The 15,098-nt window shown below is 42.1% G+C and overlaps 1 protein-coding gene across 1 annotated transcript in view; it reads right to left on the bottom strand.

The window, feature by feature from the left end:
* The window catches only part of CDH23 (cadherin related 23), a 1,673,137-nt gene that overhangs the window by 673,991 nt on the left and 984,048 nt on the right, over positions 1-15,098 (bottom strand). The window contains exons 16-17 of the mRNA XM_033942780.1: positions 12,740-12,845; positions 10,079-10,206 (exon numbers count right to left, since the gene is read on the bottom strand). Of these exons, the coding sequence (XP_033798671.1) occupies positions 10,079-10,206; positions 12,740-12,845 (234 nt within the window). The remainder of the gene's footprint in view (positions 1-10,078; positions 10,207-12,739; positions 12,846-15,098) is intronic.

The following is a 15,098-nucleotide window of genomic DNA, read 5'->3' on the forward strand; positions in this document are numbered from 1 at the left end:
AGGGGACTGTCCAGGTGCCTGGATAGACTTTCCAAAACCTGGCAGTTTGTCCGGGTTTTGGAAAGCCCAGACGAGCTCTGGCTGCATCTGGAGGGCCTTTGAGCATGTATGGATGACGTCACACACATCCGCGCATGCTCCAGGCCCTCCAGATACGGCCAGAGCTCGTCGGGGAAGACGAGAGGAGGGTTTGTGGGGGCAGAGCTGAAGGTGGAATGGGGTAGGGCTGGGGCAGAAAGGGACGGGGCAGGGCTAGAGACAAAACAGGGTGGTCCAAGGTTTTACCACTCAAAATATGGTAACCCTACCAAGGGAGAAGTGACACATGAGGGTTGGAGCCAGGAGAGCATGGTTCAGGAAGTATGTATGCAGAAACCATAGCTAGTTTAAGGTGGCCCAGAGAGAAGTAGTGACACCCCATCGCATATGCCACCATTACTTATATCTGTTACAGTCAGGTAAGCCAAGTTCCACTTGGAACCTTGCAGATTTTGTACTTTGACATGACTATTTGCTAGAGACGTCCCTGGTCCCAGGCCAGGGACAAGTAAAGTGTGCTGCTGTGTTTAGAGGCAGTAAGGTACACAGTGGCACAGCAGAAGCAGGTCATAAGAACATAAGAACTGCCATCTCCGGATCAGACCTTCGGTCCATCAAGTCCAGTGATCCGCACTAGCGGAGGCCCAGCCAGGTGTACACCTGGCGTAATTTTAGTCACCCATATCCTTCTATGCCTCTCATAAGGAGATGTGCATCTAGTTTGCTTTTAAATCCTAGAACGGTGGATTCCGCAATAACCTCCTCTGGGAGAGCATTCCAGGTGTCCACCACTCGTTGCGTGAAGCAGAACTTCCTGATATTTGTCCTGGACTTGTCCCCCCTCAGCTTCAGTCCGTGTCACATTGGACATTGTAAATAATTTTTCTTCCTGCTCTATTTTGTCGATTCCTTTCAGTATTTTGAAGATCTCGATCATATCCCCTCGCAGTCTCCTTTTCTCAAGGGAAAACAATCCCAGTCTCTTAAGTCGTTCCTCGTATTCCAGTTTCTCCATACCTTTTACTAGCTTTGTTGCTCGACTCTGCACCCTCTCCAGCAGTTTTATATCCTTTTTAAGGTTGGGAGACCAATGTTGGACACAGTATTCCAAGTGTGGTCTGACCATCGCTCTATAAAGCGGCATTATAACTTTCTCCGATCTACTCGTGATTCCATTTTTTATCATACCTAACATTCTGTTTGCTTTCTTTGCCGCTGCCACACATTGTTCACATGAGGACATTGTTACATTTACAGACTAGTTTTATGTTGCCTTTTCTCTTCTACCTGTGAATGGAACAGGATCCCTGACCTTTAATAAATTTTCTTTTCCTTTACCTGCAACTGCTGTGTGACTCTGTCTTACCTGGGCTCAGGGCCCACCCTCATTCACATTACTACAGTTATATATAAAGTTATAAAGTATTAAATAAACTGATCTAAACCTGGTGCACATATTTATTTTTCACTTGTATCATCCAAATGCAAAGAATCATATAAATGCTATACAAATACATTGCCTAATCATGCATGGGCATATGGGGATGCATATAATCCTTCTTACACATAGAACAAAGCTTACCATGCCATGCATGCAGATGCAAACATGGAGAAAGCACACAGTGGAGGTAATTCTATAACTGATGTGCATTTGTGTGAGTCCTGCCTATGCTGTGCCCAAATTATGCTTACCTCTGAAATATGCAATATGTAAGACAGGTGCATAGTTACAGGGGCTTAGGCAGATTTTGGGCATTTACGTGCATGTGTGAGCATATATTCTCATCCAAGTGGTTCTAAATATTTACGTGTGTAACCAGTGTGTAAATGTTAGTTGATATTCACATTCAACCAGTAAAATGCTTCAAATATTTGGGGGTACAATTAGATAATGAGTTAACTTTTAAACAAGTGTCAGCTGTAGTTAAAGGTGGTTTCCATGTTCTTAGATGTATTTGAATAATTAGGTATCTTTTTGATTTCAAAACCTTACGTTCATTGATTGTCATTCTTCTTTTTTTCAAGATTAGATTATTCTAATGTTATTTTTGCGAGTTTGCCTCACTATCAAATCAAACGTTTGGAGCTTGTTCAGAGCACAGCAGCCAGGTTTCTCTTTAAGGCTAATAGATTTGATCACATTTCCCCCCTTTTGTTCAGATTACATTGGTTACCAATTCATTTTCATTTTCAACGTGCAGATCTGATAACCACTATTTCATCTAGTTATTTATACCACCACATTTGGAAGCAACAAGAAATTCTGCTTTCTTTTTTCAAGCTCTTCTCCTGTGGAATGCCCTTCCACCACAACTACATAAAGAAGTCTCTGTCAAGAAATGTAAAGTTTTGCTAAAAACACATTTTTTTCCCATGGCATTCAAATAATAATTTTATTTTCTTATCATGACCAAATAATCTGAAGATTTTGTTTTTAAATATGTTGTCTGCTTTGATTTTAATTAATTTCTCTGTTTGTATGATTGTTTCTTTCCTTTTATTTTGATGGAGTTCCTTTCAAATTTTATTATTTTAATATTATGTAAACCGCCTTGATCTGCTTTAGCAGAATAAGGAGGTATAGCGAGCACAAATAAACCTAAACATAATTTATAGAATTACCCTCGCTACGGCCATCCAAATGATAATCTGTATATGTCTCCAGACAGCAGCAGATGGTAATGAGACAACTGGCAAAGCAATGCATCAATACAATCCACATCCAGCTGGGATGGCTAACGTTGAAAACTTCAAGATGAATAAATAATAGTGAATGATTAAGTGGCAACAACGATTCCAGACCTGGAGCTGCTAACACACATTACTGTAGCTATCTCTGCTGACACTATTTGCTGCTTCAATGGAAAAGATTTCAGATTATTATTGAAACAACCCCATTTCTAATTCTCATTAACATCATGAAAGTGGAGTGACATTGTTCACTCTTTTAGCCACTTCCCCAGCGGCTTGCTACAAGAGTGCACAAGTCGCATTTGGGAACAGCTGGATAGCAAGGGTGAGAGGGAGGGGAAGAATTAGAAACCCCCCCCAAATCCTTAAAAAGGATATGGCGATACTCGAGAGAGTTCAGAGGAGAGCGACACGTCTGATAAAAGGTTTGGAAAACCTCTCATATGCTGAGAGATTGGAAAAACTGGGACTCTTTTCCCTTGAGAAGAGGAGACTTAGAGGGGATATGATAGAGACTTACAAGATCATGAAGGGCATAGAGAGAGTAGAGGGGGACAGATTCTTCAAACTTTCAAAACATAAAAGAACAAGAGGGCATTCAGAAAAGTTGAAAAGGGACAGATTCAAAACAAATGCTAGGAAGTTCTTCTTTACCCAACGTGTGGTGGACACCTGGAATGCGCTTCCAGAGAGCGTAATAGGGCAGAGTACGGTATTGGGGTTCAAGAAAGGATTGGACAATTTCCTGCTGGAATAGGGGATATAGATAGAGGATTACTGCACAGGTCCTGGACCTGTTGGGCCGCCGCGTGAGCGGACTGCTGGGCACGATGGACCTCAGGTCTGACCCAGCAGAGGCATTGCTTATGTTCTTATGTTCCTGCTTCCAGCAAAGGGGCTGCTTGTATAAAAGATTTACATGTATTATGGCATGCATGGGTCTAGCGTATACACCGTGAATGCATCGGCTCTTCTTCTGATGTCACTTCCTGGTTAGTTTGGAGGTGTACTGGAGGGGATTGGTGCCTGGGAGGAAGGAAAAGAGAGAGGAATCTCCCTGCCAGTTCAGCTGATCCTAGCAGGGGGAATCCCCATCAGCTGAGCCAGCAGGAATCCCCCAAACCAGCTCAGCTGATGGAGATTCCCCGACTGCGATCATACAAGGTAGCTGGGTACGTCTGCAAAACTTGCTTTTGTGAGTTTTTCATGTGGATGTTTATATTTTTGAAAATGGCCCAAAAAAGATAGACGTACTAAGGACCATAATGTCTACATAGGTCATTTTCAAAAATAAAAGATAGACATGTGGATGTTTTGAAAATGGACATTTTCTCTACTGGATTTCTGGATGTTTTTTCCAAAACATCCAAATTAGACTTCGACATCCTATCGAAAATGTCCCTCCACATGTCCAGTTGCATTGCATCAGAAGTCTTCCTCATTCATTGGAGGGATAGCTTCCTCTAAGCATTTCCTTCGATAGCTCTTATCGGGAAAACTCTACTCAAACGTTGCCAATATCGAGGCACCATGATACTCATAATACCGCTTTGGCCACGCCAGGTTTAGCTTCTGCTACTCCTTGAGCTCTCGATCAAGAAACCATACAAGTTGCAGCCATTCCCAACACTGCTAACACAGAATGAGGGAACTCTCCTTCACTCTAATGCCCGCTTGTTAACACTAACTGTGTAGTTTCTTTCTACGGTGAAGTAAATGTTTTTTGCCTCTTGGCTGCAGTATCTGCTGTAATTGAAGCATCTAGAAAACCTTCTACTCAGCACTCATATTGCTTCAAATAGATGAGATTTTCTTCCTGGTGTGCCTTGCTTTCTCTGGAACCTGTCACATGTCCATTTCCATCCATACTAGACTAATTCCTCATGTTTGTTTTAAAAGTATTTCCATATAATTTCATTGAATGTTTCCTGTTCTTTTTGTACTTTTTGAAACTTCTAAACCATTCAGGATTCTGTAGACCTCAATCGTATCCGCTCTCAGCCATCTCTTTTCCAAGCTGAAAAGTCTCAACCTCTTTAGTCTTTCCTCATAAGAAAGGAGTTCTATCGCTTTTATCATTTTGGTTGCTGTTCTTTGAACCTCATTCTTTCCTACCAGGCTTGTAACCCTCTTACTTTTTATAGGGTCTTGCGGCACAACCTGCCCGAGTGAAACTCAGTTCCTTTGTGACCTCAGTTTTTGTCAAATAGTAGCAACATTCCATGCTATTAATCCCAGGGCAAGCAGTGGCTTCCAGATGTTTGTCTCAATGGACTTTGAATACATTTGTCGTATCCTTGTTATTTGGTACAATGCAAAACAACTTGCTTACAGTAAAAAAATAACTATCCCTCTCAATTCTATCCAAATCTTTTTTAAACTCAGCTACAGTAACTGTTGTTATCACATCCTCTGGTAACAAGCTCCAGAACTTAACTATTTTTGAGTGAAAAAATATTTCCTCCTATTTGTTTTTGAGGTGTTTCCATGTAACTTCATTGAGTTTTACCTAGTGTTTGTAATTCTTGAAAGAGTGAAAAAGCAATTCACTATTACCTCAGTCATATCCTCAGCTATTTCTTTTTCAAACTGGAGTCCTAACCTCTTGTCTTTTTCTCATATAAGAGGAGTTCCATCCCCTTTATCATTCTGGTCGCTCTTCTTTGAAACTTTTCTAATTCCGCTGCATCTTTTTTAGGATATGGTGACCATGGAGCGATACAGAGGTTCTCAACACGCAGTACACATACCCTTGGGGGTATGCAGCCTAGCTGTCACCAGGGATTCCTCCCTGCCTCCCACCAGGGACCCCTGCCTGCCCCCCACCCCCTGCTGAAACCACCGCTGCCGGGGATGCCTCCCTGCCTCCATCTGCCCGTCCACTGCATCACCCCCACCCCAAAGCTGACACGGAGACGACACACTCCATACCACCCCAGGAGCAACTCCGCACAGGAACGTGCCATTGATCGTGCAGCGACTCACTTGCTGTACGTGGATGGCCCACAAGCCTTCCTCCCGACATCAATTCTGATGTCGGAGAGAAGGTTCTGAGCCAGCCAGGCAGTGATTGGCTGGCCCGGAAGCTTCTCTTTGATGTCAGAATTGACATTGGGGGAAGGCTTGTGGGCCAGCTACGTGCTGTGGTTAACCACAGCATATCGGGTGGTCGCGTGTCGTGAAACAGATTCTAACTAAGGGATTGTAGTCCTGAGGAAACACCCTAAGGGTGAAACATGTCGGCGCAGTTGTCCCTTATTACTACCACCTAAGTTAAGTATGAAAGCAGTTATGCTACATCAATTTATATAATCCATGTTATTGGCGTCTATATCATAATCATTGAAAGTATTTATAAATGACCCGGTGAAGACCTGATGCGTAAAGCCAGTTGTTATGAAATGCTATTGAACACCTGGTGGCATTTCTGAGGGTCTGAAGAGTAAAATATAAAAAATAAATAGAAGGTATTTTAGAGTGGCCAGAAGGATTTCTATGCATTGTCTAGAGCAGGGGTGCCCACACTTTTTTGACTCGCGAGCTACTTTTAAAATGACCAAGTCAAAATGATCTACCAACAATAAAATTTTAAAAAAACACAATGCACACTGTACGCATAGAATTGTTAATTATCATTCCTATTCCGGGATTTTTTCAAAGAGGTCAAAGCAGATGACTCTATGCACTATCACCTCAGTAACAACCATACAAAAATAGACAAATACCCACCCTTCCCTTTTTACTAAACCACAATAGCAGTTTTTAGCGCAGGGAGCTGCGCTGAATGCCCAGCGCTGCTCTCGACGCTCATAGGCTCCCTGCGCTAAAAACCACTATTGCGGTTTAGTAAAAGGGGACCATATTGTAAAATATAGACAGCAGATATAAATTCAGACACATTTTGATCACTAAATTTAAAATAAAATAATTTTTCCTACCTTGTCTGGTGATTTCATGAGTCTCTGGTTGCACTTTCTTCTTCTGACTGTGCATCCAATCTTTCTTTCAGCCTGTATGCTTCCTCTCCTCCAAACCTCATTCCCTGCCCCAACTTTTTCTTCCTCTCTCCCTCCCCTTTCTTTCTTTCTCTCTTCATGCCCCCTTTCTTTTTTCTGTTTCTCTTCTTTCCTTCTGTTTCCCTGCCTGCCCCCTTCCTTTCTTTCTCCCTGCCCTTCCCCAAGCCACTGCCACTTGCCACTGCCACTGCCATCAGGGAACAGGATCCAAATGCCACCAATGGATAACAGGCCCCAAAGCCGACGCCGCCCCATGCTTCAGGCCGATCAATCTTCCTCTCCCCGACGTCAATTCTGCTGTCGGAGAGGAAGTTCCGCCCAGCTAGGCAGCAATTGGCTGGCCCAAATTTCCTCTCCGACGGCAGAATTGACGTCGGGGAGAGGAAGATTGATCGGCCCGATAGATCGCCAAGGCAAAGTGAGTCCTGGATGATCGACTCACTTTGCCTTTGCGAGCTACCGGTCGATCGCGATCGACCTGTTGGGCACCCCTGGTCTAGAGTGACTTCACACTATTTTTTCTGGCTGTTAACACCTAACATGGACAGGCAAAAGTAGTGTGGAGTCACTCTAGATCAGGGGTGCCCACACTTTTTGGGCTTGCGAGCTATTTTAAAATGACCAAGTCAAAATGATTTACCAACAATAAAATTTTTTTTAAAACAAAAAGCACACTGTACGCAGAGAAAATGTGAATTATCATTCATATTTGGGTTTTTTTCAAAGAGGTCAAGGCAGATGACTCTATGCAATGTCACCTCAGTAACAACCATACAAAAATAGACAAATATACCCCCTCCCTTTTCACGATAGCAGGGAGCTGCGCTGAATGCCCCGCGCTGCTCTCGATGCTCATAGGCTCCCTGCACTAAAAACCGCTATTGCAGTTTAGTAAAAGGGAGCCATAGTGCAAAATATAGACAGCAGATATAAATTCTCAAAATGGACACATTTTGATCACTAAATTGAAAATAAAATCATTTTTCCTACCTTTGTTGTCTCTGGTTGCACTTTCTTCTTCTGACTGTGCATCCAATATTTCTTCCCGTCTTTCAGCCTCCTGTATTCTTCCTCTCCTCCAGACCTCATTCTCTCCCCCAACTTTTTCTTTCTGTCTCCCTGCCTCCCTTTCTTTCTCTCTCTCCATGCCCTCTTTCTTTCTGTCTCCCTGTTTCCCCTTTCTTTCTGTTTCCCTTCTTTCTTTCTCCCTGTCCTCCCCCAAGCCACTAGGTTTGCCGCCGCCACCATCGGGGAACAGGACCCCAAGCCACCGCCGCTCCAAGCTCTCCCTGCAGAAGCATCGCGTTGACCAGCATTCCGCTCCCCAACATCAATGCTGACGTCGGAGAGGAAGTTCCGGGCCAGCCAGGTAGTGATTGGTTGGCCCAGAACTTCCTCTCCGACGTCAGAATTGACAATACATAATGTGTCTGCTCTAGACAATACATAATGTGTCGAAGACCGATTTAGATGTCCTGAAAAGTGCATCCAAAAATCGGATGCCAAAAATGTCTATTTTTGAAACCACTAGACATCCAAATTTTTTTTTTTTTTTTAAATATTGCCAATTTAGTCATCTTGGCCAACAGGACATCCAACCTTAGGAAGCCTAACTTTTTTAGGCATTTTTAACCACAAAAATGCCCAAATCCAGACCATTTGGACATGGGAGGGGCCATTATTAGAGAACACTGCTGTGAACGTCACATAAAGGATGCTAGAAGTACATCTTACCATAGCTCTCCAAACTCCCCTCAAACCTACTATACTCATGTGCCTACCACCCCAACAGCCCGTGTAGCTGCAGGTAGCACCTATATGTCAGTATAGTAGGATTTCGGTGGGTTTTTGTGGGCTTACAGTTTCCACCATAAATGTAGTGGTTAGAGTGGCTTATGGGCCTGGGTCCTCCTCTCTATGGCTCACTAGCCCACTCACCATACTACTTAAGGCACCTGTCTGATGCTCTACTAGGATTTCCCATACCATATGCTGCTGTAATAGAGACAGGTATGTACTATTTCATTCAGATTTGTGGGGATGGGAGAGGTCATTGACCACTTGAGAAGTGTGTGTGGGATGTCATTACCTAATCCCTTCAGTGGTCATCTGGTTAGTTTGGATATCTTTTTAGCACTTAGATGCTTTTAAAACAGGTCTAGTTCCAAACGTCTACATTCCGTCCTGGACGTCTTGGGAAAGGTTCGATTATCACTGCAACACGTCAAAGTCTAAGCACACCCAAATCCTACCAATAACAAACCCCCATTGAGTTTTGGATGCACAGCGGCTAGAATTCTAGCAAGATATCCAGAAAGTTGGTTTCGAAAATCAGCACTTGGATGTTTTGGCACCTGTTTATGCTATTTTGGGGACGTTTGCATTTTTTGAAAATTAGCCCCATGTTGTTGGGATTAATTTTCCCTGTATTTATTGCTTTCCACTAAGCGACATTAAATTTCATCTGCCATTATAATACCATTTACCAGCTTCTCAGTTCCTCACAGTCTACTCCCGTTTTAACTACTTTGAAAAATGTTGTCATCTGCAAATCTGATCATCTCACTCATTGCTCCATTTTCTGGACCTTTAATGAGTAAGTTAAACAACACTGGTCCTAGTACACATCCCTGGGACACTTTTTTTCATATCTCTCCACTGAAAAAGCTGACCACTTAGGGGCAAATTCTATAAGAAGCGCCCAAAAATTAGGCACTGAAACAGGCACCGTTCAGCGCGATTCAAGTAAAACTGGGTGTTTAGTGAATCACTCTGAGTGGCACCTATTTTGGAGGCGCCCAATAAATAGGCCAGCTCTAGGCACAACTAAAAGTTAGATGGCCATGCAAGCACTTAAGCACGCTTAAGAGCAGCGATTCTGTAACAAGATGCCTAACACGAAGCCAGGCCCAACATGCATAGTGCTTATTTTTTGGGAGGCCGCCTAAATTTTTAGAGGCACCTTGTTACAGAATCGCTCTTTCCTGATGGGCGCCTAAGTTTCAATTATTGCTGATTAAAAATCTTAATTGAGCTTGCTATTCAATTTAGCTAGGTGCCTATCTAGTTGGACACCTCCAAAATAGGTGCCTAACATTAGGCGCTGGTTCCAGAATTTGGGCCTAAGTCTTGTTCTTTGTTTCCTATTTTTTTTTTTTAACTAATTGCTATTTCATAATAGGATATATTCTTCTATCTCATTTCTTTTCGACTTCCTCAGTAGTCTGTCAAGAAGGACTTTATTAAGTGCTTCTCAAAATCTAAATACGGGTTCACTATTATTCACATACTTATTTACACCTTGGTTATATGATTATTTGCACATTACTTACAAAGACCTCAATGCTGACGGGCACCGTGCTGTTAAGAGATGGGCTGCCAGCATCCTTTGCCATCACTGTCAGGTAAATAACACCATTGGAGATTAGTTCATAATCCAGGGGGCGAGTCACAGATATGACTGAAAGAAAGGAATGTTCAAATGAGAAGCAATTGGAGTTGGATATAAACATACACATATTTTGAGAATCTCCATCCTGCACTAGAGAATGACATGGGGACAAATTTTTCCCCGTCCCTTCAGGAACTCATTTTCCCATCCCATCGAGTTCTTTTCCTGTCCCTGCCCCATTTCTGCAAGCTCTGTCCTCATTTGCACAAGCCTCAAACACTTTAAAATCATGTGTTCGAGGCTTGTGTGGTTAAGGCAGAGCATACAGGAATGGGACAGGGACAGGACGGGGGAAATTAAGTTCCTGCAGGGATGGGGAATAATTTTTCCCCGTGTTATTCTCTATCTTGCACCATTCCTCCCTGCATACAGCTGCTTCTCATACTCCATCTCAGGATACCAAACCCTCTTCCACTCAGTCATTGCCCCCTCAATTTTGGGGGGGATCTAGGGATGAACTGAGGGGGCAATGCATTCCCTCATTCCCTCTCCCCCCACCCCAAATAGCATAGTAAGTGTGCTTAACATTATTCACACATTTTTGGGCTTAAGCCAGTATCCTATAATAATCTGCATGCACAGATGCCGTTATCAGTGGTGTAATCAGTGGTATCACTTCCTGGACCTGCACCTAGGAAGTGACATCAGAGGAAGATCTAACGCTGGTGCGACAGCAGGTTGGGGGTTACAGAGGTACAGAGGAAGGGAATTGGCGAACACACAGCAACAGAGGGTAGGGAAGGAGCTGGTGGAGATGGGGGGAAGAGAAGAAGGCAGGGGAGGGCCACCACCACCCCGGGCACCTCTCACCCTCGCTACGCCACTGGCTATTATAGAGCTGATGCTTGGCACTCCCCATTGTGGCACTTAGCACATGATTCTAGAATTGCTTCCTTAGCTCCTTCTCAACTACCCCACCCAAAGCACAGCCCATTTCCAGGCTTCCATTCCTTTTTGCTACTGGTCTGTAAAGGCTTGCTCATAAAACCACATTTTAAAGACCTTTCTTAAATTTAGAGGGAAGCTGTTCATTGTGCAAAGGGGTAAAGGGGATGGAACTTGTATACTGCGTCCCAGTTACGTTTGATTCTCTACATACCAGTTTTTCCACATATTCATCGTCATAGGACTCTTAGGGACCCCTGAAGAAGACATCTTGTCGAAACGCGGACCGTATTGGGTCCTGCAACATTAGCAGATTAGGTCCTTTTTATTTGTATGTGGATTTTGATTTTTGAAATGGATTATTCTGCTTGTTTGAAAATTGGATTTTCTATGTATATTTGGAACTTTGATTTTTTTTCATTAAAGTCCATCACAGGATCATCGTTTTTCCACAGTGTTTTTTTGGTTTCTCTTACAATATATTTTAGCACTCAATAACAAAAGCTCAAACAAGCTCACCTACCATAGAGAACTCAACCAGAACTCTCCCGCTGGATATTACTAACTTAACTTTTCAGCACAAGCTGCATTTATAAAGCAAACTAGAGGGTAGGAAAAGCCTCAGTGATTTTACAGGAGTCATATAGAAAAATCTCTTGAGCTTTCCAAACTCCCTCATTAATTCTTTGGCATAAAAACCTCCCATCTGGTGCTTTTAAAATTTCAATTACTTCAATTACTTTTCCAAATTTTAAATATTTCTCTAAAACACTTCTCTTTACAAAAACACTTCTGTCAGAGAGACACAGAATACTGAAGAATGCAGACTAAACAGTAGTTTTAAAGTCTTTTCATCAAACACTGAAAAATGTTTGTACCCTGCATCCTCTTTATATGTCCCTCCCTAGTCATTCAAGGTTATACCCTACCTTGCATGTAGTCATTCTCATTGCGTCTAAACTTCTTTAATTTATCCTTTTGAAGTTCAGAGTGATATCCCTCCTCTTGTTGGCTCTTAAACTTCTCATCCTGATCATTTTCCTTTAACATCTTCAATCTGCCTTCCAAATCTGCTCGCATTTTAGCCAGCATATTCTTTGTTTTGTCAACAATGAAGACCATGAGGTCTAAGGAACAGTTATTCAGGATTGCTATCCATTTGTTGTGATGACGCTAAAAGCACTGATGTCCACGCATGTGCGGAGGTCCTCCAAACACGGCCCTGAACTCGGGGAAAGAGACACGAGGTTTGTGTGGGGACAAGTCAGAGCTGGAATGGGCGGGGCTGGGGCCAGGTGTCCTCTTTTTTTTTAAAGAATAAATCTGGTAACCCTACCCAAAATGTAAGAAGCCTTTTTGCTGTGTCACCCAGACTGGTGAGTTTGCAGGACTGAGTTTGCAGTTATAGGACCAAGAACCTATATAGTGTCTGACCTGTGCTGAATGCATGAGGATAGAGGCCTGCCTGAATTCTTTCTAATCACTAGCAAGGAGAAGGATAAACAGGGCTACCAGTGAATCCTGGCCACAAAATCCTGTGGCCCAAGAATATCCCATGCATTGTGTGTTTGTTTGTCCTGGTATCTTCTTAATTCCAAAGGATTTTGCCTCTCCTCTCCTTTCCAAGAGATACAAAGCAATTTTCAGCCTCACTCACCTCCGTAGCCATCCAAGATATTGATATCGAAGACACTGCGAAAAGCTGAAGCCTCCACGATGCTGTATGCAATCTGGTTATTTGGGGAAGAATCTTCATCTGTTGCCTGTTATTGTATACAAATATAAACCAGCTAGTTATCCACCAGTTATAGGTGACATGCCCATGAAATATGATAGAGAAGAAAGGAATAAGAGACTGGAGTAAAGGCTAGGTCAACTCTACTCATATGTTCACATCAAACATCATAATGGGCAAAAAACTGATTGATACAAGGAAACCTATTGAAATGAATACCAATGCAGTGTTAAGTAACTGGCAATACATAACAAAAATGCAGTAAAACAGTGGTTCTCAACCCTGTCCTGGGGGACCCCCAGTCAGTTGGGTTTTCAGGATATCCCTAATGAATATGCATCTAACCCCTCTTCTAAATGGGATACACTATGGGCTCCTTTTATTAAGGTGTGCTAGCGTTTTTAGCGTGCACTGCACTGCTGCGCACGCTAACCCCACACTATGCACCAAGAACTAACGCCAGCTCAATGGTGGCGTTAGCGTCTAGCGTGCGCGCTAAAACCGCTAGCGCAGCTTAGTAAAAGGAGCCCTATATTAGAAGGGCTATACTTCAAACAAATTAAATACAGTAAAACCTTGGATTGCAAGTAACTTTGTTTGCAAGTGTTTTGCAAGACAAGCAAAACATTTTATTAAATTTTAACTTGATATACAAGCAAAGCCTTGCAATACAAGTATATACAGTGTACACGCATCACATCATCACAACCGAGCCTATGGTTTTTTTCTCTCTGACACTGCAGGAGTGTAGTGACTGTTCTAAATGAGTGAGGTTTTGCAATACAAGTACGTATAGTATTTTGTATTAAAGTTTTTGGGTTGTGGAATGAATCATCTGAGTTTCCATTATTTCCTATGGGGAAATTCGCTTTGATATACGAGTGCTTTGGATTACAAGCTCGCTTCTGGAACGTATTATGCTCACAAACCAAAGCTTTACTGTATCTTAATATAAAAGAAGCTATTACATATACATATTTTTGTTTGAAGTGTCCAAATCATTTAATCATTCCTAAAATATCATTTGAATCAAATTTAATGTGACAAACACTTCACTTTGTTATATTTAGAGCATTAGAACGGAGCAGTTCTTTAGGGCTCATATCCTCACACTGAGGGTGCTCCTTCACTATTTAAATATTTTGACTTTTAATTATTATTATTGTGTGACTTTAGTCCCACAAGGTTTACAATCTCCTACGCAAGCCATTCCCTTTTTGTTTTTGCATCTTTTAAGGGTTTTTTTTTCTTTTGGGGGGCTTTATTGTTGAAAAATAAAATGAAAAAAATAACAACCAAAAAAAAAAAACTCTGTGGAGTGACGATGTTCCTAAATGGACTTTATTTGAAAGTGTCAAAGTTCCAAAGGTATAACTGAAATCAGCCACATAAAATAATTCCATCCACATAAAAATAAATCATCCACATAAGAGCCTTAAAGGACCTAGTCCGTTAGGGATACAGGACCCAACACAGTCAGCGTTTCGACAAAAAGTCTTCTTCAGGGGTCCCTGGAAGTCCTATAAAGCGGAGTATGTGGGAAACAATTGTGTGGTGAGCCGGAAGTGAGACACTGCTTGCATTTGGTTTTCTCTGGATTGGTTTACTCTGGATTGTGGATATTTTGAGGTCAATTCCTTTTGTTTTTTGAAAAATAAAATAGACAACAATGGGTAGAAAAATAATTTTATTTTCTGTTTTGTGATTAGAATATATAAGAACTGAAATGTTTATCCTGCCGGTACTAGTGTGAGACATGGGTAGGGCCCATGGCAGAAATTTCGGAGGGGACACAAAAGCCCACTATTAACCTTCAGCTTCCAGCAGGCTTAGAGCTTTCTCTAGCCAGGGGGTAGTTGCCTAACTCCTTGGCCTAACACCATGCCTGGAATGTGTGATCTTTATATTTTGCACAGTATAGGAGGAAATTGATCTTTTTATTTCTTTGGTGTTGGAAGGTGTGGCTTCTTGGGATTTTGGTTTAATTTATGTTTATCATTTTACATATTTGGCATTTATGTTCTGTGTGTGTGACTGAGGGATTCTGTTAGGATGAATTTTTTTATGTAGCATTCAGTTTTCCTGATAGTGGAGGGGATATTGTGAGGGGAGACGGGCTTTGTTGATCCTTTTTCTGTATCTGTGATTTATAAAATGACATTTATACAGTATATTGCTCCTTTTTATACTTTAATAAAATGATTTCAATATCAAATAGACTTGTGTAGATGGCATCAGATAGAGTCCACTGGGACAGGGCAGAGGCGAAGATAGAGTCTGC

This window comes from Geotrypetes seraphini, chromosome 4 (assembly GCF_902459505.1).
Source record: "Geotrypetes seraphini chromosome 4, aGeoSer1.1, whole genome shotgun sequence".
NCBI classification, from domain to species: domain Eukaryota; kingdom Metazoa; phylum Chordata; class Amphibia; order Gymnophiona; family Dermophiidae; genus Geotrypetes; species Geotrypetes seraphini.